This window comes from Nelumbo nucifera, chromosome 1 (genome assembly GCF_055504915.1).
Source record: "Nelumbo nucifera cultivar China Antique chromosome 1, China Antique-T2T, whole genome shotgun sequence".
Classification (NCBI taxonomy): Eukaryota; Viridiplantae; Streptophyta; class Magnoliopsida; order Proteales; family Nelumbonaceae; genus Nelumbo; species Nelumbo nucifera.
This window is the reverse complement of record NC_142649.1, coordinates 47,344,466-47,369,898: the sequence shown is the minus strand read 5'-3', so window position 1 is coordinate 47,369,898 and position 25,433 is coordinate 47,344,466. Positions and strand designations below refer to the sequence as shown.

The window sequence follows — 25,433 nt, the reverse complement described above, 5'->3', positions numbered from 1 at the left end:
TGGGCTGGATCCACATGGACCAGTAAAGACCCAGATGCTTGCCCATTCTGAGATAAAGCCCAAAAAATGTAGGGTTTCTTAATCCATTTTCTTACAGTTCAGCCTGCACCTAGTCTCTTCATGGTCTCCTTAGCTTGTCAATGCATACAGTTCATCCACCATTAGTGGATGGACTAGTTGATTCAGGTATGTCCTTAGGTATTTGTTCCCGATTACCCAGACAAAAGAAATTCAGGTAGTCTTGAGGATGTGAATTCTCAAGCTACATGGATTTTAGTTCCTCACCAATAATTTCATACATCATTTGCATTGTCTGACCCTGCAAAAGCAAAGAAGCAAAAGTCAAAACTACTTTCAAATCAAGTTTTATACTCATGTTTGATTTCTATACAAGTTCCTGATAAATTCTTCATGTAAAAATATATCAAAGACACACACACACCCCAACAATATTTAAGGTTTAAAATGAACCATATCGGTATCATACTATCACCATTCTGAAAAATGCAAATATAACTTTTTTTTCTTTTATTTTTTGATGGGTAGTATGAAGATCTCAGTTAATACATAACCTTTCAACAAAAAAAAAAAAAGTGAAAATCTCAAGCTGACAAGTGAAATGCAGGTTTGGTTCTTGAGCAGCTACTTTGTGCCACAAAAGCCAAATATTAGGCCCATTGGCCAATCTTGATGACATGGCACACAAGGAGGATGATATTCATTGTTATTTATGAGTTATTTAAACTTCAACCGAAAACCAAAAAGAGACCTTTGATCAAGTCCATCGCTCTACTTGTGGCTTAAAGAACTTGGCTTGGTTTTGGTATTGTTATTACATTACCTATGTAGTAAGATCAAGATTAAGCAATTTGAAGGTCAAGTCAGTGAATTAGGGCCAATTTAAGGACAATTCAAGATTCTGTATTGTTTTTTGGTTATGTTGAGTTTTCTCAATTAGAATTTTATTATTTTTATTGTTTTAGTAGGTATTGGTTTTAGAAACAAACTTGTAATGTATCAAAATATAAACGTTAGAAGGTTGTTTAGGAGTTCTAATAGATCCTAAGACATTCCAGCTATAGGTAGTGCTGGAAAGTACTTAAGAGTCATTAGATTAGGGATAAGCCTATATGAGGTCCACAATGTTGCTAAAAGGATTTATTCAAGAACTCCATTGTGAATGATATTTGGTCATCAACATTAAACACATGGTATATATTTGTAAACAAGTAAAGTTATGGATTGAATCATTTAATAGTTGACAAATCACATTACCTGCCAATAGAGAATTTCTTGCACAGATGCATCAGTAGGGCCACCCCCAGGCCACATTGGCATTACATTATACACCGCAAATCTCTCCTCAACTCTTATTTTTCTAGCAATTTTTAGTGCCAACTCCATTGGTATTAGATTATCAGCACTTGATAAGACCAAGAACACTAAACTTGAGAAATTTAAAATGACAACTCCATGGGTGATTTCTGTTGGTCATTCATAAGTTAAGCTTTAATGGGCAGGCATCTTATTTTGAACTCTTGTATTCAGTTCTAGCCCTTGGATTGGAACCTCACCAAACAAATCAAGGGAAACAAAACCCCAGATTGCAACATAAGCAACCTTAAAATGAAAATACAAAATCCAAGAAAACTAGAAATATCTTTGAGGAAGGAATCCTTTTTGATGCCCAAGCCCATGCAAGCATGTCCAACACCATTCTCTCTCAGAGAACCGGGTTTGCTTGAGTGGACTTACTTGTTGCTCATGCTAAAAGAATCATAAGATTATATCTAGAGCATAAACCTTTAGTCCTTTTGATTGGATTGCATTACAATATTTGTTGAACCAATCAAGCTATAGAATTTAACAAGAAAATAAATAAAGATTGTTAGCATGGATTGGGGCATAAGATACACCATTACAATATAAGTTCAGTGGAAGAAAGTATCTCTTGTAAGTGATGATACTTCAAAGTATATGAACTGTGTAATCCATATAGAAGAAATTTCTATGAACCAGCATTTCTGTAAGATGGCCATCCATATGATGATCCAAGAAAATATTGATTTTCAATAGATATAAAGTGTTGGGCAGATCTGATTGCTTGGACATATCTTGTTTGAATGCTCTTATCTATCACCAAGTTTTTCTCAGAGATAAGTTTCTGCAATAGAATGTTACAAATTACACTTCACACAAATTTTCATTTCACAATGAAAATTGGATAAAGAACAGGTTTCAATGTAAAATCTTATTCAATTACTTTGAAAACCCAAGATAACACTATTCAATATATAAAATGTATTCAAAAGGAAAATAATAGTTTAATGGATATACCTGGTCAATGAAGGAACGGAAAGATACATCGTATGGACGCCCGGATAAAGCGGAATAGTATGGGCGAATTTCAAATATTTCTTTCCTTCCTACAATTGGGAATCGCATTCCCTATTTTAGAAAATTAATTTTCAATGATCAATATTGAATCAAGAACCGAACCAGATCTGAACAAAACAGTAGGAGAGGGAAATACTTGATACGGAGAATTAGTATCCCCCAACGAATGTGTTCACGCTCAAAAAAGTCACCAAAGACTACTCCCACTGAATATGGCGCAGTGTAGGATGGAGCAGAGTCAGCAACGTTCTTCACAAGAACTGGATCCTTCGCAAAAACCCACTGGATGGCAGGTGAGCACAACTTCTTTTCAATTCTTTCACAAAGAACTGAAACCAAAAATGCTTCTTGAAGACTCCCACGTGAGTAGATACGTACTGCTAATGGTGGCGGCGGCAGGAAGGAGGTGGCAGAGAGAAATTGGTACAATCTCACTATATGCTGATTTCTCTCTACTGTTTTGTATCTGTATCTTAGATGAGTGTTTAGAGGCTGCCGCCCCCTCCTCCTTTTATAAACCTAAAGGGATTAGCTCCTAATCCTATTAGGAGATGTTGATCCCCTTAAGTGATAAGGTAGAGTCCTTATCTAATCTGCAGATCATGATCAGCCCTCCTAATTTAATTAGGAGTTTCCAGTTTTGAATCATATTCAAATCTAGACTCTTACTGAGTGGATAGGGACTTCCCCTTATCCTTTAAGGCTGGTCCACATCTCAAATTCACCCCATTCAAGCCAATTTAATTAGCCCAGCTCGTATTGGGATTTTGGCCCATTAAATGTATGTGCTCACTTAAGCCTTCCAAATTGCTGCTTAGTTGGGCTTTCTCTGTATGGCATGGGACCCAAATGTTGATCTACACATCAGCCACAAGGGTTCGGCCCAGCCTCTATCACAAGGCCTAGCCGAATTCACTGGAAAGCCCAATGAACCCCCTGAGCCCATCATATGGATTCTATGGGCCCAACACTTACACTAAGTGGTCTTTGGGCCAAGCCACCTTGTAACACCCAAAGACTATGGGCAGATGCAAGATTAGCCCATCAGGTTTAACCCTTAATGGCCTTACACTTAACCTCTCAGCCCATAATGATCAAACATTGCCTGGCAAGGGAGGACCTCTCCCCCGACTACAAGGTACAATGTTGCACTCTCCTCTTACATGGACCCCGGGGATTAAAACCTTTTGCAAACAATTTTGGAAACCTATATATATTATATTATATAAATATATTTTGCAAAACAAAATTTCAACGATTGAAATCAACTGCCAACAGTTTTGGTTTCCATCAGAGAGAGTGCATTTCCCCGATCATTATCTTTATCCGACAAAGGGGCTAATCCTGTCACTATGATCACCCACTCAGATGGGTTCATGAACCATCTCAACATACCCAGGTTTTGACCCCCTCTAAGGATCTCACTGATTGGCATATCAAAGATGGCCCAATCCGCCACCTAGTGCGGTACCATAATCGAGTCTAGGGGTCAGGTGTAACATTCCAGTTTTGCCCACTAATCGCCAGGGTCCAAGGCAATACTGGAATTCTGGTCCGGTTCAAGGTCTCAAGCTGATCCCACGCTGCATGTACCTCGGGTCTCACCCTGGTGGCAGAGACAGGCCACCCTAACCGATTTGGCGGTACATCAGTGTCAGCCTTATCAGAATAGGTCTCCCCAGACCGATCCATTGGCTGTGAATGTTCTAAACCAACACAAGTTTCATAAGTGTCCGGTTTTAAGGGTATTACACAGAAACACACCACATGACATGAATCAAATATGCACTTTATTCATTTACAATAAATGTCATAAGTACATCAAACTGATTGGAGCTAAGGGCATACAAAACTGTCTAACAGCTCCCACTTGCACTTAAGTCCAATCTGGAATCAGCCGGAGTCCCATACTTTCCACGTGTTTCTCAAACACTTTCTGTGTCAGTGGCTTAGTAAATGAGTCTGCAACATTCTCCATTGAAGCTACCTTCTAAATCAGGACGTCCCCTCTACCAACAATCTCCCGCAGTATGTGGTACTTCCTCTCGATGTGGTTGGACTTCGAGTGGGCTCGTGGCTCCTTAACCTGAGCAATGGCCCCATTGTTGTCGCACAACAACGGGATGGGTGATGTGCTGGATGGAACTTCTCCCAACTCTTGGATGAACTTCCTCATCCACACGGCTTCCTTGGCAGCCTCACTTGCGGTAATGTATTCGGCTTCGGTTGTGGAATCCGCCGTGGACCCATGTTTGCTGCTTTTCCAGCAAACAACACATGATCCTATCATGAATATGTAACCAGATATAGACTTTCTATCATCTGGGTCTGATTGGAAATTGCCATCAGTATACCCTTGGATCTGTAGTGATGTACCATCGAATACTAGACAAAACTCTTTTGTCCTTCGAATGTACTTAAGTATGAATTTCACAGCAGTCCAATGCTCCTGCCTTGGATTGACCAGAAATCTGCTTACTACACTCACCACATGAGCAATATCGGGGCGAGTGCACAGCATGGCATACATGATGCTCCCCACGGCTGAGGCATAGGGAACATTCTTCATGTTCTCGATCTCCTCAGATGTCTTGGGAGACATCTTCTTGGAGAGAGTAACTCCGTGCTTGAAAGGAACGTTTCCCTTCTTGGAGTTCTCCATGTTGTACCTTTTGACAATTTTGTCAATGTAAGCAGATTGGGATAATCCTATTATCCGCTTCGATCTATCTTTATAGAGTCGAAGACCTAGTATATAAGACGCTTCTCCAAGATCTTTCATGGAGAATTGCTATAAAAGCCATACTTTGACCAAGGTCAACATTCCCACATCAATCCCAATGAGTAGGATATCATCCACATACAGAACCTTATCCCCACTGGACTTCCTGTATACACAGGGCTCATCCGGGTTATGCTCAAAGTCAATCGTTTTGATGGCAGAGTCAAACCGGATGTTCCAACTCCTAGAAGCTTTCTTAAGTCCCTATATGGATCTATTAAGTTTACATACCATGTGTTCCTGACCAGTAGCAATGAAGCCTTGCGACTGCTGCATGTAGATATCTTCAGTAAGATCTCCATTTAGGAATGCGGTTTTGACATCCATTTGCCAAATCTCGTAGTCATGGTATGCTGCTACAGCTAGTAGGATCCTAATGGATTTAAGCATCGCTACGGGCGAAAAGGTTTCCTCATAATCGTTGCCCTCTTTCTGAGTATACCCTTTCGCCACCAAGCGAGCCTTGTAGGTCTCAACATTGCCATCGGGGCCCTTCTTCCTCTTATAGATCCATTTGCAACCAATTGCTTTTACCCCAGCGGGCGGATCTATTAGAGTCCAGACTCCATTGGCCTCCATTGAGTCTATCTCAGCTCTCATGGCATCTACCCACTTATGGGAATCTATGTCCAACATAGCTTCCACATAAGTCACGGGATCCTCCTCACTAGTCAAGGTTTCCACCAGGTAACTATCATTGTCATAACCATAATGGACTAGTGGCCTGGATACCCGGGTAGATCTTCTAGGTTGGTCACTACCGGGAACATGTGGGACATCTCCCTCTACTCCTAAGCTCTCCTCATCAAGAACAACTTCCTGACGATGATTGTTTAGGATATAATCCTCCTCCAAGAAATGGGCATTCCGACTACAGAACACCTTTTGTTCCTCTGGCTCATAGAATAGATAGCCCATAGAGCTTTTGGGGTAGCCTATAAATAGGCAATGGCTGGTTCGGGATTCCAATTTGTCTGGGCTCGTTCTTTTAACGTGTGCCGGACAACCCCAAATCTTCAAGTGTCTGACACTTGGTTTCTTTCCGCTCCAAAGTTCATATGGAATGCTCGAAACCGATTTGGTTGGGACCCTATTCAGCACATAAATCGTAGTCTCCAATGCGTATCCCCAAAAGGACGTGGGTAACTCCGAGTGTGCGAGAAGTGACCGGACCATATCAAGTAAGGTCCTATTCCTCCTTTCTAAAACACCGTTAAGTTGTGGTGTAGCAGGAGGAGCTAACTGTGATACTATCCCGTTGACCTTCAAGTAGTCCCTGAATTTGTCAGAGAGATACTCGCCACCTCGATCGGATCAAAGGGTCTTAATTTCTCTCTCCAACTGTTTCTCGACCTCTTGTCTAAACTCCTTGAAATTTTCAAAGGATTCAGACTTGTGTCTCATTAGGTACACGTAACCATACCGCAAATAATTATTAGTGAAGGTGATGAAGTATACGTGTTGGTTATGACTCCTAACATTCAGGGGCCCGCATACATCACTATGTATGAGGTCAAGCGTGCCCGTACATCTTTCAGGCTTGCCGCCGAATGGTCGTTTTGTCATCTTACCACGAAGGCAAGACTCACAGGTGGGAAGATCTTCTACAGTTAGAAAATCCAAAGGATCATCCTTTACCAACCTTGTGATTCGGTCAATACCGATATGGCCAAGACGGTAATGCCACAGGCATGTGGGACTAACGGTATCACGAGTTCTCTTGGGAACGTTAATCGACGTAGTTTCGGCTATGTTGGTTTCTAGAGAAGGATGTAGAACATAGAGACCGTTCTCCAGTTCCCCGTATGCGATGAATTTGTTGTTTCTTTTAATAGTAATCGTATTACTAAAGAAAACAGAATATCCATCAGCATATAGTTTTGAGACAGAAATCAAATTTCTTCTTAAATTTTGTACATAAAGACAATCTTTAAGTACAAGTGATCCTTCTCTAAAAAACAATTCTATGGTTCCGATGGCCGCAGCTGCAACGCTTGCAAAAGTTCCCAAGAAGAGCGTCATCTCTCCCTCACTCAGTCTTCTGCTTAATATGAAACCCTGCAATGTGTTACATGCATGAGTTGAAGCCCCGGAGTCAATACAGCAGGAAGTAGAAGTAACTAACAAATTGGTTTCTATGACACAGGATTCGGGATTACCTTTCTTGAATTCCAGGTAGGCAGGACAGTTCCTTCTCCAGTGGCCGGTCTGGTGACAATGGTGACAGGCATCGGATGCCCTGTCCTTCTTCTGTTTCTTGTATTTGTTGCCCTTTTTCTGGGGCTTCTTCTTAGACCTCCTCTTCTTGCCACGCTTGCCTGCTTCCATAAGCATGGCGACGGGCTCATCCTTACGAATCAGTTCCTCAACTCGTTGCAACATATTGCTGAGCTCTTGTAAGTTGACGTTCAACTTATTCATGTTATAATTCATGATAAACTGATTGTAGGACGGAGGTAAAGAATTCAGAATGGCGTCTACCTTGGTGACGTGGTCTAGCTCAGACCCTAGGGCTTCCAGCTCGTTTATGTGTCCCATCATCCGAAGACAATGGTCATGCACTTGCTGACCCTTGGTCATTTGAGCGGTCATGAACTGCTTGAAGACCTTCTGCCGAGTAGAATGATTCTGCTCTTCGTACATAGTTTTCAGACTATCCAATATGTCCTTGGCCAGTTCGATCTGATCGAACTACCTCTGTATTGGGTTGTCCAGAGAAGCTATGATATAGCAGCGGGCCAGGGAGTTCTTTTCCTCCCACTCAAGGTAGTCCCTTCTGTGGGCCTTAGAAGCCCGATCACCCGGACGATCCAGGGCAGGGTTTTTGGCAACTTTATCCAATTTTTCAAAAGTTAGTACCATTATGAGGTTACGGTACCAATCAACATAATTAAGGCCTTTAAGTTTGTTGTCATCAAGAAGCTTGGCGAATTGTGTGTTAGCCATTTTCTAGTAAAATAGCAAGACATCAGTCCACAACCTAATTTGGTTCATGTCATCTACATAGATATGGATTTTAATCTATGTCGCTTTCCATTTGTTCATCACCGGGATTTCCCTCCTATCTCAGTGACAGAGATAGCGACAATTATGTCTCTTGGAAATGTGGGAAATCACATAGGGTGCATGGAGCCAACTGTTTCAGCTGCATAACCCCACCACCTTTCTGTGAAATATCATATCCACTCATCACATGAACTTTCCCTTTGGCCTCTGTCAAACAAGGTTCATAGTTGTTTATGGGTAAACCTTTCTGTCCACTGAGTGCTCACCGATCATATTCGACCATGCCAAGGTACCGTGAGAGAGTTCCCATTTTCTGGTGAAGCCCCTCCCACATCGGTTTATGACTTCCCTATCATCATATGAAACAATCCAACAGATCCAACAGCAAATCGGTTGGCCCATTTTCTGGTGCTTCCCCTCATCACTTGATGGACCTGTCTTCATGCTAATGATGGAAGGCCTTTAGAGAGTCCATCATATGGATCTCCCTATCACATGCGCTCATATTTCAGGAGGGGACAAGTTACGCCCTAGTTTTAGGTCAAACCGGAGTGGCTTCCACTGGCTTTCATAAAACCAGATTTCTAGTGGCCCAATTCGGCTAGGGTTTCCACACGTGTCCTTTTTAGGGGTGTGGGGCCCACCACGAAGGGAAGGTCATCCAATGACCATAAGGGACACCATGGCAATGATGTGCATTCAGCCATGGTGTGCGCAAGAGCCACTATCGTATCTGCATGGGCCAAGTGCTTATGGCCCATGAACACAACACATCACACATCCAAACATCACATGCAGGAAGAATTGATCCAATCAATTAAATATCCATAAGGCCCATTTTAAAGCCCATTTAAAGGTCCATAATATTAACATTTAATATTATCTAGGTATATGGGTTGAATAGCAGTTAGCAGTTCGGCCCATATAGCTTTCATGCGAAAGGTGGGCTTTTGCAGTTTTAACAATTTAAAACTGGGCCTTACAGGTTGGGCCAAATTAATACTTGCAATTAAACATCAATCCCTGACCCAAAAGTGGGAGAAATCAGGACTGAAATCAGCCCCCATCGAACCCTAGATTCGGTCCAACTAATTTGGTCCAAATCTGGTTCGAATTGGTCTGGGTTTGATTTTTAATTCAAGATTAACGATCTGAAATTAAATACTGATAAAGAAAAACACAAATCAGTCAAGTAAGGCTATTCGCACACTCCATCCTGCAAAATAGAGGTTTGTTCATAGTTTGCAGTTTCACAAACAGCAAATCGCAGATAGTGATTTTCATATTTGCGAATTCTCCTTCCAGCGCCGCCAACTTCGATCCAAAATTAATACAGAAATAGAAAAACCTAATTTTCTATTAATTATTACATCAGATCGAATCCTATATATTCAGTCAAAAAAAAAAATATTTACAGACCAAATGTAAAGAATAAACAAGAACCTATAAATCGCAGATATCCACGTGCCAAGAACAAAAGATTTCGATCTCCATTGTACGAACAGCCCATAAAATCAAGAAAATTATAAAGAACCATTCCATATAAAATTCAGCTAAAATTTAATTCCAGATCATTTGCCCAAATTTATGGGAACAATTTCCCAAAAACAAAATCTGCCCATTTGCGCAGGTTCAGATCTGAACAATTTTGATTCAAGATTTGAACCATGGCTCTGATACCACTGAAGGAATGGAAAGATCCATCGTATGGATGCCCGGATAAAGGGGAATAGTATGGGCGAATTTCGAAAATTTCTTTCCTTCCTACAATTGGGAATCGCATTCCCTATTTTTGAAAACTAATTTTCAATGATCAATATTGAATCAAGAACCGAACCAGATCTGAACAAAATAGTAGGAGAGGGAAATACTTGATACGGAGAATTAGTATCCCCCAACGAATGTGTTCACGCTCAAAAAAGTCACCAAAGACTGCTCCCACTGAATATGGCACATTGTAGGATGGAGCAGAGTCAGCAACGTTCTTCACAAGAACTGGATCCTTCGCAAAAACCCACTGGACGGCAGGTGAGCACAACTTCTTTTCAATTCTTTCACAAAGAACTGAAACCAAAAACACTTCTTGAAGACTCCCACGTGAGTAGATACGTACTGCTAATGGCGGCGGCGGCGGCAGGAAGGAGGCGGTAGAGAGAAATTGGTACAATCTCACTGTATGCTGATTTCTCTCTACTGTTTTGTATCTGTATCTCAGATGAGTGTTTAGAGGCTGCCACCCCCTCCTCCTTTTATAAACCTAAGGGATTAGCTCCTAATCCTATTAGGAGATGTTGATCCCCTTAAGTGATAAGGTAGAGTCCTTATCTAATCTGCAGATCATGATCAGCCCTCCTAATTTAATTAGGAGTTTCCAGTTTTGAATCATATTCAAATCTAGACTCTTACTGAGTGGATAGGGACTTCCCCTTATCCTTTAAGGCTGGTCCACATCTCAGATTCACCCCATTCAAGCCAATCTAATTAGCCCAGCTCGTATTGGGATTTTGGCTCATTAAATGTATGTGCTCACTTAAGCCTTCCAAATTGCTGCTTAGTTGAGCTTTCTCTGTATGGCATGGGACCCAAATGTTGATCTACACATCAACCACAAGGGTTCGGCCCAGCCTCTGTCACAAGGCCTAGCCGAATTCACTGGAAAGCCCAATGAACCCCTTGATCCCATCATATGGATTCTAGGGGCCCAACACTTACACTAAGTGGTCCTTGGGCCAAGCTACCTTGTAACACCCAAAGACTATGGGCAGATGCAAGATTAGCCCATCAGGTTTAACCCTTAATGGCCTTACACTTAACCTCTCAGCCCATAATGATCAAATACTGCCCGGCAAGGGAGGACCTCTCCCCCGATTGCAAGGTACAGTGTTGCACTCTCCTCTTACATGGACCCCGGGGATTAAAACCTTTTGCAAACAATTTTGGAAACCTATATATATTATATTATATAAATATATTTTGCAAAACAAAATTTCAACGATTGAAATCAACTGCCAGCAGTTTTGGTTTCCATCAGAGAGAGTGCATTTCCCCGATCATTATCTTTATCCGACAAAGGGGCTAATCCTGTCACTATGATCACCCACTCAAATGGGTTCATGAACCATCTCAACATACCCAGGTTTTGACCCCCTCTAAGGATCTCACTGATTGGCATATCAAAGATGGCCCAATCCGCCACCTAGTGCGGTACCATAATCGAGTCTAGGGGTCAGGTGTAACATTCCAATTTTGCCCACTAATCGCCAGGGTCCAGGGCAATACTGGAATTCTGGTCCGGTTCAAGGTCTCAAGCTGATCCCACGCTACATGTACCTGGGGTCTCACCCTGGTGGCAGAGACAGGCCACCCCAACCGATTTGGTGGTACATCAGTGTCACCCACTCAGATAGGTCTCCCCAGACGAACCCACTGGCTGTGAACGTTCTAAACCAGCACAAGTCTCATAAGTGTCCGGTTTTAAGGGTATTACACAGAAACACACCACATGACATGAATCAAATATGCACTTTATTCATTTACAATAAATGTCATAAGTACATCAAACTGATTGGAGCTAAGGGCATACAAAACTGTCTAACAGTCATGAGCTAATTGAACATCTTTGATAGGAAACCCTTTTACTGATCCAGAGTCAATAGATCAAAAAACCTGCCAAAAAGATAAAGTCAATCGAGGCTCATTAATGCAATCCAATGAAATTAATTAAAGTAGTGTCACTATAGCAAGGAATTTGCACCATATAAATCCAACTGAACATGCCAGTTTTCAGCATCACCTTCCTTAGAAACCCACAAGATAGGATCATCATTTGCAATATATGGGGATGGGATAAGTATCCATGAAATTCTTTCCAATTTTATCAATGCATCATCATGCCAATGAGAAACCCTTTTGAAACATTTTCCAAATTCTGTCCATTCTGTTGCTTTCCTCTAGCGCTGCTCAAAGTTTTTAAGCACACCATATGCAGCAGGGCCTTCAATTTTGCAGTGCAAACCATGCCATGGTTTCCTTGGACCCTTAGTTTCTACCTATTATTGAGACAGCCAAAAGACAAATGATCCAGCTGACAAAAACTATTGGAATGAGATTATCATCAAATATTAAACTGCATAAACCCAGAAGTTCAAGACCAACTGTCTACATACACTATAATTGTAAATATAAAGTTCTTGATGGTGAATTGCACTTTCATTTGCAGGCATGGTGTTATATTATGATAAGATTATACACACAATTCAAATATTTTTTTTTTCCTAGAGACACTATTAACAGGCGACTGGAGGTGTAAAGCATAGTTCAAAACGCAAGAAGTGTAAACCTCCAGAGCACAAGGAGGTTTAAGCCTCCTTAAGAGGAGGAAGAGTTCTTGTTTTTCTTCTTTCCTTTTGATGAAAACTGACTTGAATTAATATAGAGGAAGCATAACCCAAATACCAGCTCGGGCTCAAGCTATAGCCCTTAAGCCCAACTTGTGGTCACCCCTACCACTAAATAGGTTGGATGTCTTATTTTCACTAAGGAATTATAAGTTAAAGTTTTCTGTGTTTACAATGTATAATAATATCAGTCAATTTAATTCATTTTGTTATAATATATAATATTCAATCATTTTAGCTTATTTTATTTATATTATTCAATATCTTATTGCAATCTGAATCCAGTTAAAATCTGATATAAATCTAACAAGTGAGGTTCAACTAAATCTGAATATAAAAGAATCGAATTTGGATCTACGTATCTCCTATTTGATCTGGTCCATTTGCAACACTGGTTAAATGAAAGTCCAAAAATAGGAAAAATGAATTGATCTACTCACAGGAAATGTTGGGTTATGATAATCATCCCGAAACACTGTGTCAAGATCATGAAACAGCCGATGCTCAGGCGTGTCATAGCGACCAACACAAAGATCAAGACCTCCTATAAAAGTAGTTATATTTCGGTTATTTCCAGATGCCTGTGTATCCAGCAGAACACATTTCTGATGATGTGTAAAAAGGGTCCCAACAACCTGGATGAAGACATTACAAAGTAATTTCAGCAAAAACAAACAAATATTATTAAGAAGAAAAGATCATAATGTGGATATAAAATAAACAAAAGTCTCACTAATCATTTAACTTGTATTAGATTAAATTTGACAAAATAAAATGACAAGACATTATATCTATTACATTACAGCTTCACTGCACATGTATATCAGAAGATGATAGGCAACAACGAAGTTTGTGATGACTCAAGAATGTAGAGATAACCCATGGAGACAGAGATGGAGATCAAACCCAAGAAAAGATCTATTAAAAGGTATTTAGTTAAAGAAAATAAATATTCCTCCTCATAATTCACTCTTTATCCATATTCACACTATGCCAATTCATCAAACTTCATGCCACAGAAAAGTTTGTGATGGCTTTGCTTCTTGAATTCAAGTACTACAAAAGGAAAAGACCATTACAGGTTAAAACGCATGACAAAATACGTAAAGAGAGAGAGAGAAAGAGAGAGAGAGAGAGAGAGAGAGAGAGATCTAATACCGGTTAACTATAGATATGTGTTGGTTTGTGCTGCTACAGTCCGTGGAATAACACCACCTGGTGTTGGTTCAAGCTTTTGTATGACAGAGGATTTACAGAGGTGGGCCGAATTAAAACTTGAAGTGGGCCATCAACCCTCTGGCCTAAATCGAATTTGGGTCAGAAAAACCAACCCCTTCGAACCAACAATTCAGTCCACCAAATCTGGTATAAATCCGCCCAAGTTTTGGTGTCCAATTCAAGATTTAATTCAAGAATAATGTGAAAGGATGAGAGATCCATTGTATGGACGCCCGAATCTTGTGGAATAGAATGGGCGAATTTCAAAAATTTCTCTCTTACCTACTGGGAATCGTATTCCCTATTTTAGAAAAATCATATTTTTCAAGGATCAATCTTGAACTAAGAATTGGACCAGATCTAAACAAAAATAGTAGGAGAGCGATATACCTGATACGAAGAAACAATATCTCCCAATGGAGATGTTCACGCCCAAGGAAGGAACCAAAGACTGATCCCACTGAAGATGGTGCAGTGTAGGATGGAGCAAAATCAGCAACGTTCTTCAAAAGAACCAAATCCTTCGCAAGAATCAGCTGGACGACACGTGAGCACGACTTCCAATCAACCTTTTAACAAAGGACTGATATCAAGACCCAATCTTGATCACTCCCACTGAGAATTGGAGATCGAACTGGTAGATATGGCGGCGGTAGGAAGGAGGTGCAAGAAAGAATTTTCGCAAAGGTGCTAAATTCTTTCATCTGTGATTTCAGCTCTGAAGACAATGTGAATTGTTTCTAAGGCTGCCGCCCCTTCCTCCTTTTATAACCTTAAAGGGATCAACTCCTAATCCCATTAGGAGTTGCTGATCCAAATCATATTTGGATTAGAATTCCCTTTAAGTGATAAGGGTAAACCCTTATCTTATCTGCAGATTAGGTCAACATTCTCTTAATCTTATTAGGAAGTTTTCAGATCTAAATCACATTCAGATCTAGACTCTCTGAGTGGATAGGGTTAAGACCTAATCCTATCTGCTAATCTATTCTCAGAATTCACCCTTTATTTAACTGATCAAATCAACCCAGTTCGAAATGGGCTTTAGGCCCAATAAGGATATGTGCTCACTTAGCCTTCCAAACTGTTGACCAATTAGGCTTCCTTGTATGGAATGGGACCAAAACATTGATCTACACATCAGCCACATGGGTTCAGCCCAACCTTTGTTACAAGGCCTGGCCAAATACACTGTTGTGGATAGTGCACCCCCTGAAGCCCATCACATGGGCTCCTAATGGGCCCAACACTTACCCTAAGTGGTTCTTGGGCCAAGCCACCTTGCAACACCCAGGGATTGTGGGAAGATGCAAGATTAGCCCATCAGGTATAACCCTCAAAGGCCTTACACTTAACCTCTTAGCCCATAATGATCAAACACTGCCCGACAAGAGAGGACCTCTCCCTCGGCTACAAGGAATAGTGTTGCACTCTCTACTCACATGGATCCCGGGAATTAAAACCTTTTGCAAACGTTTGGAAATCGTAATATATATACGTATATCAGTATATAAATATATTTTGCAAATCAAAATTTCAATGATTGAAATCGGTTGCCGGCAGTCTTGGTTTCCATCAGAAAGAGTGCATCCCCGATCATTACCTTTGTCCAACAAAGGGGCTGATCCTGTCACTATGATCACCCACTCAGATGAATTCTCAGACTGTCCCAACATACCTAGGTTTTGACCCCCACTAAGGATCTCACTGATTGGTATATCAAAGACAGCCCAATCCGACACCTAGTGCAGTATCATAATCGAGTCTAGGGGTCAGGTGTAACTTTCCAGTTTTGCCCATCAATCTCCAAGGTCCAAGGCAATACTGGAAATCTGGTCCAGTTCAAAGATTCAATTAATGCTACACTACATGTGCCTTGGGTCTCACCCTGGCGGCTGAGACCGGCCACCCAAAAATTTGGCAGCACACTAGTGTCAACCTTGGCAGGATAAATCTCCCCAGACTTATCCAACGGCTGTGAACATTCTAAACTAACACGAGTCTCATAAGTGTCCAGTTTAAGGGTATTAAACAGAAACACACCACAAGAACATGAATCAAATATGTACTTTATTCATTTACAATAAATTCATAATGTACATCATTCTGATTGGAGCTAAGGGCATACAACTATCTAACAGCTCCCGCTTGCACTTAGGTCCAATCTAGTATAAGCCGGAGTCCCACACTTTCCACGTGTTTCTCAAACACTTTCTATGTTAGTGGCTTAGTCAATGGGTCTACTACATTCTCCGTTGACGCTACCTTCTGAATCAGGACGTCCCCTCTACCAACAATCTCCCGTAGTACATGGTACTTCCTCTCAATGTGCTTGGACTTCGAGTGGGCTCGTGGCTCCTTAACCTGAGCAATGGCCCCATTGTTGTCGCACAACAACGGGATGGGTGATGTGCTGGATGGAACTGCTCCCAATTCGTGAACGAACTTCTTCATCCACACGGCTTCCTTGGCAGCTTCACTTGCGGCAATGTATTCGGCTTCGGTTGTGGAGTCTGTCGTGGACCCCTGTTTCCTGCTTTTCCAGCAAACAACACACGATCCTATCGTGAAAACATACCCAGATGTAGACTTTCTATCATCTGGATCCGATTGGAAATCGGCATCAGTATACCCCTGGATCTGTAGTGAGCTACCGTCGAATACCAGACAAAATTCTTTTGTCCTTCGAAGGTACTTAAGTATATTTTTCATAGCAGTCCAGTGCACCTGCCCTGGGTTGGCCTAAAATTTGCTTACCACACTCACTGCCTGAGCAATGTCAGGACGAGTGCACAGCATGGCTTACATGATGCTCCCTACGGCAGAGGCATAGGGAACGTCCTTCATGCCCTCAATCTCCTCAGAGGTCTTGGGATACATCTTCTTAGAGAGAGTGACTCCGTGCCTGAAATGAACATTTCCCTTCTTGGAGCTCTCCATACTGTATCTCTTGACAACTTTGTTAATGTAAGCAGATTGGGATAATCCTATTATCTGCTTCGATCTATCTCTATAGAGTCGAGGACCCAGTATATAGGAGGCTTCTCTAAGATCTTTCATGGAGAATTGCTGCGAAAGCCACACTTTCACAGTAGTCAACATTCCTACATCATTCCCAATCAGTAGAATGTCGTCTACATACAGAACTAGAAACACAACCTTATCCCCACTGGACTTCTTGTAAACACAAGGCTCATTCGGGTTCTGCTCAAAATCAAACTTTTTGACAATAGAGTCAAACCGGATGTTCCAACTCCTAGAAGCTTGCTTAAGTCCATATATGGATCTATTTAGTTTACATACCATGTGTTCCTGACCCGCGACAATAAAACCTTGCGGTTGCTACATAAAGATATCTTCAGTAAGATCTCCATTCAGGAACGCAGTTTTGACATCCATTTGCCAAATCTCGTAGTCATGGTATGCTGCTACAGCTAGCAGGAGCCTTTGATTTAAGCATGGCCACAGGCGAAAAAGTTTCCTCATAATCAATGCCCTCTTTCTAAGTGTACCCTTTTGCCACCAGACGAGCTTTGTAGGTCTCAACCCTGCCATCGGGGCCCTTCTTCCTCTTATAGATCCATTTGCAACCAATTGCTTTTACCCCGGGGGCAGATCTACTAGAGTCCAAACTCCATTAGTCTCCATTGAGTCCATCTCAGCTCTCATGGCATCTACCCACTTAAGGGAGTCTATGTCCAACATAGCTTCCGCATAAGTCACGGGATCCTCCTCACAAGTCAAGGATTCCACCAAGTAACTATCCTAGTCATAACCAAAACGGACTGGTGGCCTGGATACCCGGGTAGATCTTCTAGGTTGGTTACTACCTGGAACTTGTGTGACACCTCCCACTACATCCGAACTCTCCTCATCAAGAACAATTTCCTGACAATGATTGTTCAGGATGTAATCATTTTCCAAGAATTGTGCATTTCGACTACAAAACACCTTCTGCTCACTTGGGTCATAGAATAGGTAACCCATAGAGCCTTTTGGGTAGCTTATAAATAGGGAACGACTGGTCTTGGATTTCAACTTGACCAGACTCGTTCTTTTAATATGCGCCGGACAACCCCAAATCTTCAAGTGTCATACACTTGGTTTCTTTCCAGTCCAAAGCTCATAGTGAGTCTTCGGAACTGATTTGGTTGGAACCCAGTTCAACACGTATATCGCAGTCTCCAATGCGTATCCTCAAAAGGATGTGGGCAACTCTGAATGGACGAGAAGTGATCGAACCATATCCAATAGGGTCCTATTCCTCCTCTCTGAAACACCGTTAAGTTGTGGTGTAGCAGGAGGAGCCAACTGTGATACTATCTCGTTGACCTTCAAGTAGTCCCTGAATTTGTCAGAGGGATACTCGCCACCTCGATCCGACCGAATGTTCTTAATTTCTCTCCCTAACTGTTTCTCGACCTCTTGTCTGAACTCTTTGAACTTTTCAAAGGATTCAGACTTATGTCTCATTAGGTACACGTAACCATACCGAGAATAGTCATCGGTAAATGTAATGAAGTACACGTGCTGGTTACGGGTCCTAACACTCAGGGGACCACATACATCAGTGTGTATAAGGTCAAGCGTGCCTGTACATCTTTCAGGCTTACCGTTAAATGGCCTCTTTGTCATCTTACCCTGAAGGCAAAGCTCACAAGTGGGAAGATCTTCTACAGTTAAAATATCCAAAGGACCATCCTTTACCAGTCTTGTGATTCGATCAATACCGATATGGCCAAGCCGGTAAGGCCATAGGCACGTGGGATTAACTGTATCACGTACTCTTTTCTTGGGGTTATCAGCCGACGTAGTTTCGGCTATGTTAGTTTCTAGAGAAGGATGTAGAACATAGAGACCATTCCCCAGTTCCCCGTATGCGATGAATCTATTATTTCTTTTAATAGTAATCGTATTACTAAAGAAGACAGAATATCCATGTGCACAAAGTTTAGAGACAGAAATCAAATTTTTTCTTAGATTTTGCACAAAAAGACAATCTTTAAGTACAATAGATCCTTCTCTAAAAAATAACTCTACGGTTCCTATTGTCGTAGCTGCAACACTTGCAGAAGTCCCAAAGTAGAGCGTCACTTCACCTTCATTCAGCTTTCTGCTTACCTTGAACCCCTATAGTGAGTTACACGCATGAGTTGAAGCCCCGGAGTCAATACACCAGGATGCAGAAGCCACCAATAAATTGGTTTCTATGACACAAGATTCGAAATTACCTTTCTTGAATTCCAAGTATTGAGGACAGTTCCTCTTCCAGTGGCCGGTCTATTTGCAGAAGTGACACGCATCCGATGCCCTGTCTTTCTTTGAAGGGATGAGAGATCCATCGTATGGACGCCCAAAGAATGCGGAATAAGGGGGTGAATTTCAAAAATTTTTCTCTCCCTACAACTGGGAATCACATTCCCTATTTTAGAAAATCATATTTTCAAGGATCATTCTTGAACCATAAACTGAACCTGATCTGAACCAAAAGGAGTAGGAGAGGATTATACCTGATACGGAGAAATAGTATCTCCCAATGAAGGTGTTCACGCCCAAGGAATGATCCAAAGACTACTCCCACTGAAGATGGCGCAGTGCAGGATGGAGCAGAATCAGCAGTGTTCTTCTCCAAGAACTCTATCCTTTGCAAGAATCAGCAAGATGGCACGTGAGCACAGCTTCATATCAATTCTTTCTCAAAGAACTGATGTCAAGATCGAATCTTGACTTCTCCTACAACTGGAGATCGAACTGGCAAACAGGACAGCAAGAACAGGGAGGCGGCAAGAGAGTATTCGCAGGGTGCAGAATTCTCTCTTCTTGAGATTTCAGCACTGAAGAAAATCTGATTGTGTGTGTCTTCTAAAGGCTGCCGCCCCCTCCTTCTTTTGTTAACCTAAAAGATCAGCTCCTAATCCAATTAGGAGCTGCTTATCCAAATCATATTTGGATAAGACCTCTTTTTAGGTGATAGGGATAAACCCTTATCTTATCTGCAGATTAGATTAGCTTTCTCCTAATCTCATTAGGAGGTTTCTAGATCTGAATCACATTCAGATCTAGACTCTATGAGTGGATAGGGTCAAGACCCTATCCTATCTGCTAATCCATCTCAGAATTTGCCCCATTATTAACTAATAAAATAGCCCAGTTCAAAATGAGCTTTAGGCCCATTAAGCTTATGTGCTCACTTAACCTTCCTAACTGCTGCCCAGTTCGGCTTCCTTGTATGGCATGGGACCCAAGCATTGATCTACACATCAGCCACATGGGTTCGGCCCAGCCTTTATTACAAGGCCTGGCCGAATACACTATTATGGACAGTGCACCCCCTAAAACCCATCAAGTGGGCTCTATGGGCTCAACACTTACCCTAAGTGGTCCCTGGGTCAAGCCACCTTGTAACACCCAGGGACTGTGGGCAGATGGAAGATTAGCCCATCAGGTATTATCCTCAATGGTCTTACACTTAACCTCTCAGCCCATAATGATCATACACTGCCCAACAAGAGAGGACCTCTCCCTCGGCTGCAAGGAACAGTGTTGCACTCTCTACTTATATGGATCCCGGGAATTAAAACCTTCTTGCAAACATTTCAAAAACCATAATATATATACTTTTATATCTTATATAAAATATACTTTGCAAAACAAATCTCAACGATTGAAATCGGCTGCTGGCAGTCTTGGTTTCCATCAGTAAGAGTGCATTCCCGATCATTACCTTTGTCTGACAAAGGGGCTGATCTTGTCACTATGATAACTCACTCAGATGAATTCTCGGACTGTCCCAACATACCCAGGTTTTGACCCCCGCTAAGGATCTCACTAAATGGTACATCAAAGATAGCCCAATCCGACACCTAGTGCAGTATCATAATCGAGTCTAGGGGTCAGGTGTAACTTTCCAGTTTTGCCCATCAATCTCCAAGGTCCAGGGCAATACTGGAAATCTGGTCCTGTTCATAGATTCAATTAATCCTACACTGTGTGTGCTTAGGGTCTCACCCTGGCAGCTGAGACAGGTCACCCCAACTGACTTGGTGGCACCACAGTGTCAGCTTTGTCAGAATAGGTCTCCCCAGACCGACCCATTGGCGGTGAACATTCTAAACTAATACGAGTCTCATTAAGTGTCCAGTTTAAGGGTATTACATAGAAACATACCAAGGGAACATGAATCAAATATGCACTTTTATTCATTTACAATAAACTCATAAAGTACATCATTCTGATTGAAAGTAAGGGCATACAAAACTGTCTAACATTCTTCTGCTTCTTGAGTTTGGCAGCTTTCTTCTAGGGTTTCTTTGCCTTTCTCTTTTTCTTGCCCGATTTGCTAGCTTCAGCAATCATAGCCATAGGCTCATCCTTTTTAATCAAATCCTCGGCCCTCTACAATATATTGTTGAGTTCCTGGATGCTGACATTCAGCTTGTTCATATTGTAGTTCATTATAAACGGATTAAAGGAAGGAGGAAAAGAATTAAGGATGCTGACATTCAGCTGGCAATTGATACATTGTTCATCAAGAAAAATAAATTTCAAACTACAATTTGCAACATAATTAGATTAAATTTGACAAACAAAATGACAAGACATAATTAGGATTGAGTCATGCCTTTAGTATTCTAATGGTTAACTGCTGGCAATTGATACATTGTCCATCAAGAAAAATAACTTTCAAACTACAATTTGCAACATAATTAGATTAAATTTGACAAAAAAATGACAAGACATTATATCAATTACATTACAGCTTCACTGCACATGTATATCAGAAGATGATAGGCAACAACGAAGTTTGTGATGACTCCAGAATGTAGATAACCCATGGAGACAGAGATGGAGATCAAACCCAAGAAAAGATCTATTAAAAGGTATTTAGTTGAAGTAAATAAATATTCCTCCACATAATTCACTCTTTATCCATATTCATACTATGCATTCATCAAACTTCATGCCATAGAGAAGTTTGTGATGCCTTTGCTTCTTGAATTCAAGTACTACAAAAGGAAAAGACCATTACAGCTTAATACGCATGACAAAATACGTAAAGAGAGAGAGAGAGAGAGGGAGATCAAATACCTGTTAGCTATAAATATGTGATGGTTTGCACTGCTACAGTCTGTGGAATAGCACCACCTGAGCTTCTCTAGGACAGAGGAAGGGAGAAGGTGCCGATTCTATTTCTAGGTTTTACAGAGAGAGACAGAGGGAGAAAGGGACGACAGAGAGAGAGAGATCGAGAGAAGGATAGAGATGAATGAGTGAGCGAGCGAGCAAGAGAGAGAGAGAGAGAGAGAGAGATGATTGAGAGACAAAAGCAAAACCATTCCATTTGATGTGAGGCCCATCAAATGGGGAGATCATCCAATGATCTTATGGTCACCATGGCAATGATGTGCATTCAGCCATGGTATGCGAAAGAGCCACTATTGAATTAATCATTAGCCAAGTACTTATGGCCCACATACGTAGCACATAACACATCCATACATCACATGCATGAAACAAAATGATCCAATCAATTAAAATATCTGAAAAACCCTTAATTAATTAGATTAAATCAATATCAGTCCAATAGAGCCCATAATGTTATCATATAACATTATCTAGGTACACGAGCTATACTGCAAAAGGCAGTTCGGCCCATGTAGCTAAATCAAGGCAGATTCAGTTTTATCATATTAAAACTGGGTTTTACTGAGGTGGGTCGAATTGAAACTTGAAGTGGCCAAACAACCCTCTGGCCTAAATCGAATTTGGGTAAGAAAAACCAACACCATTGAACCAACAATTCGTTCCAACCAGTTTGGACCAAATCTAGTGTAAATCGGCACAAGTTTTGGTTTCAGTTCAAGATTTAATTCAAGAATAATGATTTGAAAAATAAATTAATTCAAGAAAATCAAATTATCAAGAAACTAAAATCAGAGGGCTTCATTGTGATTTTCTTGCATATCCAGCAAACCTGCAAAGAACAGTTAATCGCAGATTGCAGAATTGATATCTGCAAAATCACAGATCGTAGAACTTCTTTCGGCGAAATCTTCTTCTCCTCTGTTGCGCACTCCAGCAATCTCTAGATGGAAATAAAATAGAAAAACTTAATTTTTCTATTATTACACCTCATCGAATTCCTATACAATTTGTCTAAAAAATAAAAAAATAAAATTATTTATAGACCAAATTGAATAGAAAAGAAATAGTAGGGTGCGCCAATATTGGCACCAAAAAGATTTGATCTCCATCACATGTGCAGCCCAAGAATTCAAGAAACATTCACATAACAATTCTATAAATATAGCAGAACAATAAAGATTTATTTTCCAGATCATCCGCCCAAAATCTGGAAACCAATATCCAGAAAAAACGCTAACTACGCAAATCGGGTAGAACACCTTCTGCCCATTTGCGCAGATTCAGATCTGACCTAATTTGTTTCAAGACTTGAACCTGGCTCTGATACCAATGAAAGGGATGGAAGATCCACCATATGGATGGCCAAACCCTGCAAGAAGGTTGGGCGAAATTTCAAAAATTTCTTTTCTCCCATCCGGGAATCCTATTCCCAATTTAGAAAATTGCATTTTCAAGGTTTGTTCTTGTAACCAAACCAGACCAAATTGGAAACCAAGAAAAGGGAGGGATATACTTGATACGGAATCCACGCAAGAATGCTCCTCCCAGCATAGGTGTTCACACCCAAAGAGTGTACCAAATCCTCCTTCCACTAAAGATTACACAACTTAGAATGAGGCAGGATCAGCAGGTAGTTCTTCACCAAGAACTTGTGATTCTTAAACAAGAACCGAATGGGGTAGTGAGCACAGTTTCAAAATTGTTTCTTCTAGCAAGAAACAATATCAAGATCAAATCTTGTATCAAATCCAAGAATTGGAAGTTGAACAGGGTAGGGTGGCAAGAGTAGGAAGAAAAAGAACTGAAGGCAAGATTAGTCTAACTGAGTTGTCTTTTCTCTGTGTTGTGTGTCTTTTTCAGGTCTGCCCTGCTCTCTATTTATAACCTTAAAGAGACAACCTTCTAATCTGAGGAGTCTCCTGATCCAAATCTTTATTTGGATCTGGACTCTTTAAATGGATGAGAGTTATCCTTTTATCCTTATCTACTGATCCAAACCTAGATTTGCCCATATTTAATTAACCCAGCTCAAAATGGGCTTCTAAGCTCACTTCCCTTCAATGCTGGCTAGCTTGGCTCTCTTTGTATGGTGTGGGACCCTAACATTGATCTACACATCAACCACTTGGTTTCAGCCTAGCCTTTGTTACAAGGCCTGACCGAATTCACTGCTGAATACAGTGAACCCCTGAGTCCATCACTATGGGCTCTTAATGGGCCCAACATTTACACTAAATGGTCCTTGGGCCCAGCCATCTTATGAAGGCCCAAGGACTGTAGGCAGATGCAAGATTACCCCATCAGGTATAACCTTCAATGGTCTTACACTTAATTTCTCAGCCCTTAATGATCAAACACTGTCCAACAAGAGAGGACCTCTCCCTCGGCTGCAAGGTGCAGAGCTGGACTCTCTGCTCACATGGATACCGGGAATTAAAACCTTTTGCAAAAATTTTGTGACCATAATATATATATATATATATATATATAATATATAAAATCGAGTCTAGGGGTCAAGTGTAACATTCTATTTTTGCCTATCTATCTCCAAGGTCTAGGGCAATACTAGAATTGCCACACTGCATGTACCTCAGGTCTCACCTTGGCAAATGAGTCAAGCCACCCCAACCAACTTGGCGGTACATCAGTGTCAGCCTTGGCAAGATAAATCTCCTCAGATCTAAACTAACACAAGTCTCATATGTGTCATGTTTAAGGGTGTTACACAGAAACACACCATAATAACATGAACCAAATATGTTCTTTATTCATTTACAATAAATTTCATAATGTACATCATGCTGATTGGAGCTAAGGGCATACACTGTCTAACAGCTCCCACTTGCACTTAGGTCCAATCGAGTATAAACCAGAGTCCCATATTTCCACGTGTTTCTCAAACACTTTCTGTATTAGTGGCTTAGTCAATGGGTTTTCTACATTTTTCGTTAATGCTACTTTCTGAATCAGGATGTCCCCTCTTCCAACTATCTCCCGTAGTACATGGTACATTCTCTCGATGTGATTTGACTTCGAATGGGCTCGTGAGACATCTCCCACTACCCCTGGGCTCTCCTCATCAAGAACAAATTCCTGATGATGATTGTTTAGGATGAATTCTTCCTCCAAGAAATGGGTATTTCGACTACAGAACACCTTCTGCCCTCTTGGGTCATAGAATAAATACCCTATAGTGAAGGGATGAGAGATCCATCCTATGGACGCCCAAAGAATGCGGAATAAGGGGCGAATTTCAAAAATTTTTCTCTCCCTTCAACTGGGAATCGTATTCCCTATTTTAGAAAATCATATTTTCAAGGATCAATCTTGAACCATAAACTGAACCAGATCTGAACCAAAAGGAGTGGGAGAGGATTATACCTGATACGGAGAAATACTATCTCCCAATGGAGGTGTTCACGCCCAAGGAAGGATCCAAAATCTGCTCCCACTGAAGATGGCGCAGTGCAGGGTGGAGTAGAATCAGC

The 25,433-nt window shown here is 41.1% G+C and overlaps 1 protein-coding gene across 1 annotated transcript in view; it reads right to left on the bottom strand.

Moving 5' to 3' along the window:
* Positions 1 to 262: 262 nt before the first annotated feature.
* Positions 263 to 25,433, bottom strand: part of LOC104590132 (phospholipase D delta-like) — a 42,210-nt gene continuing 17,039 nt past the window's right edge. The window contains exons 3-7 of the mRNA XM_088894572.1: positions 13,023 to 13,217; positions 1,756 to 1,767; positions 1,575 to 1,620; positions 1,276 to 1,484; positions 263 to 319 (exon numbers count right to left, since the gene is read on the bottom strand). Of these exons, the coding sequence (XP_088750698.1) occupies positions 263 to 319; positions 1,276 to 1,484; positions 1,575 to 1,620; positions 1,756 to 1,767; positions 13,023 to 13,217 (519 nt within the window). The remainder of the gene's footprint in view (positions 320 to 1,275; positions 1,485 to 1,574; positions 1,621 to 1,755; positions 1,768 to 13,022; positions 13,218 to 25,433) is intronic.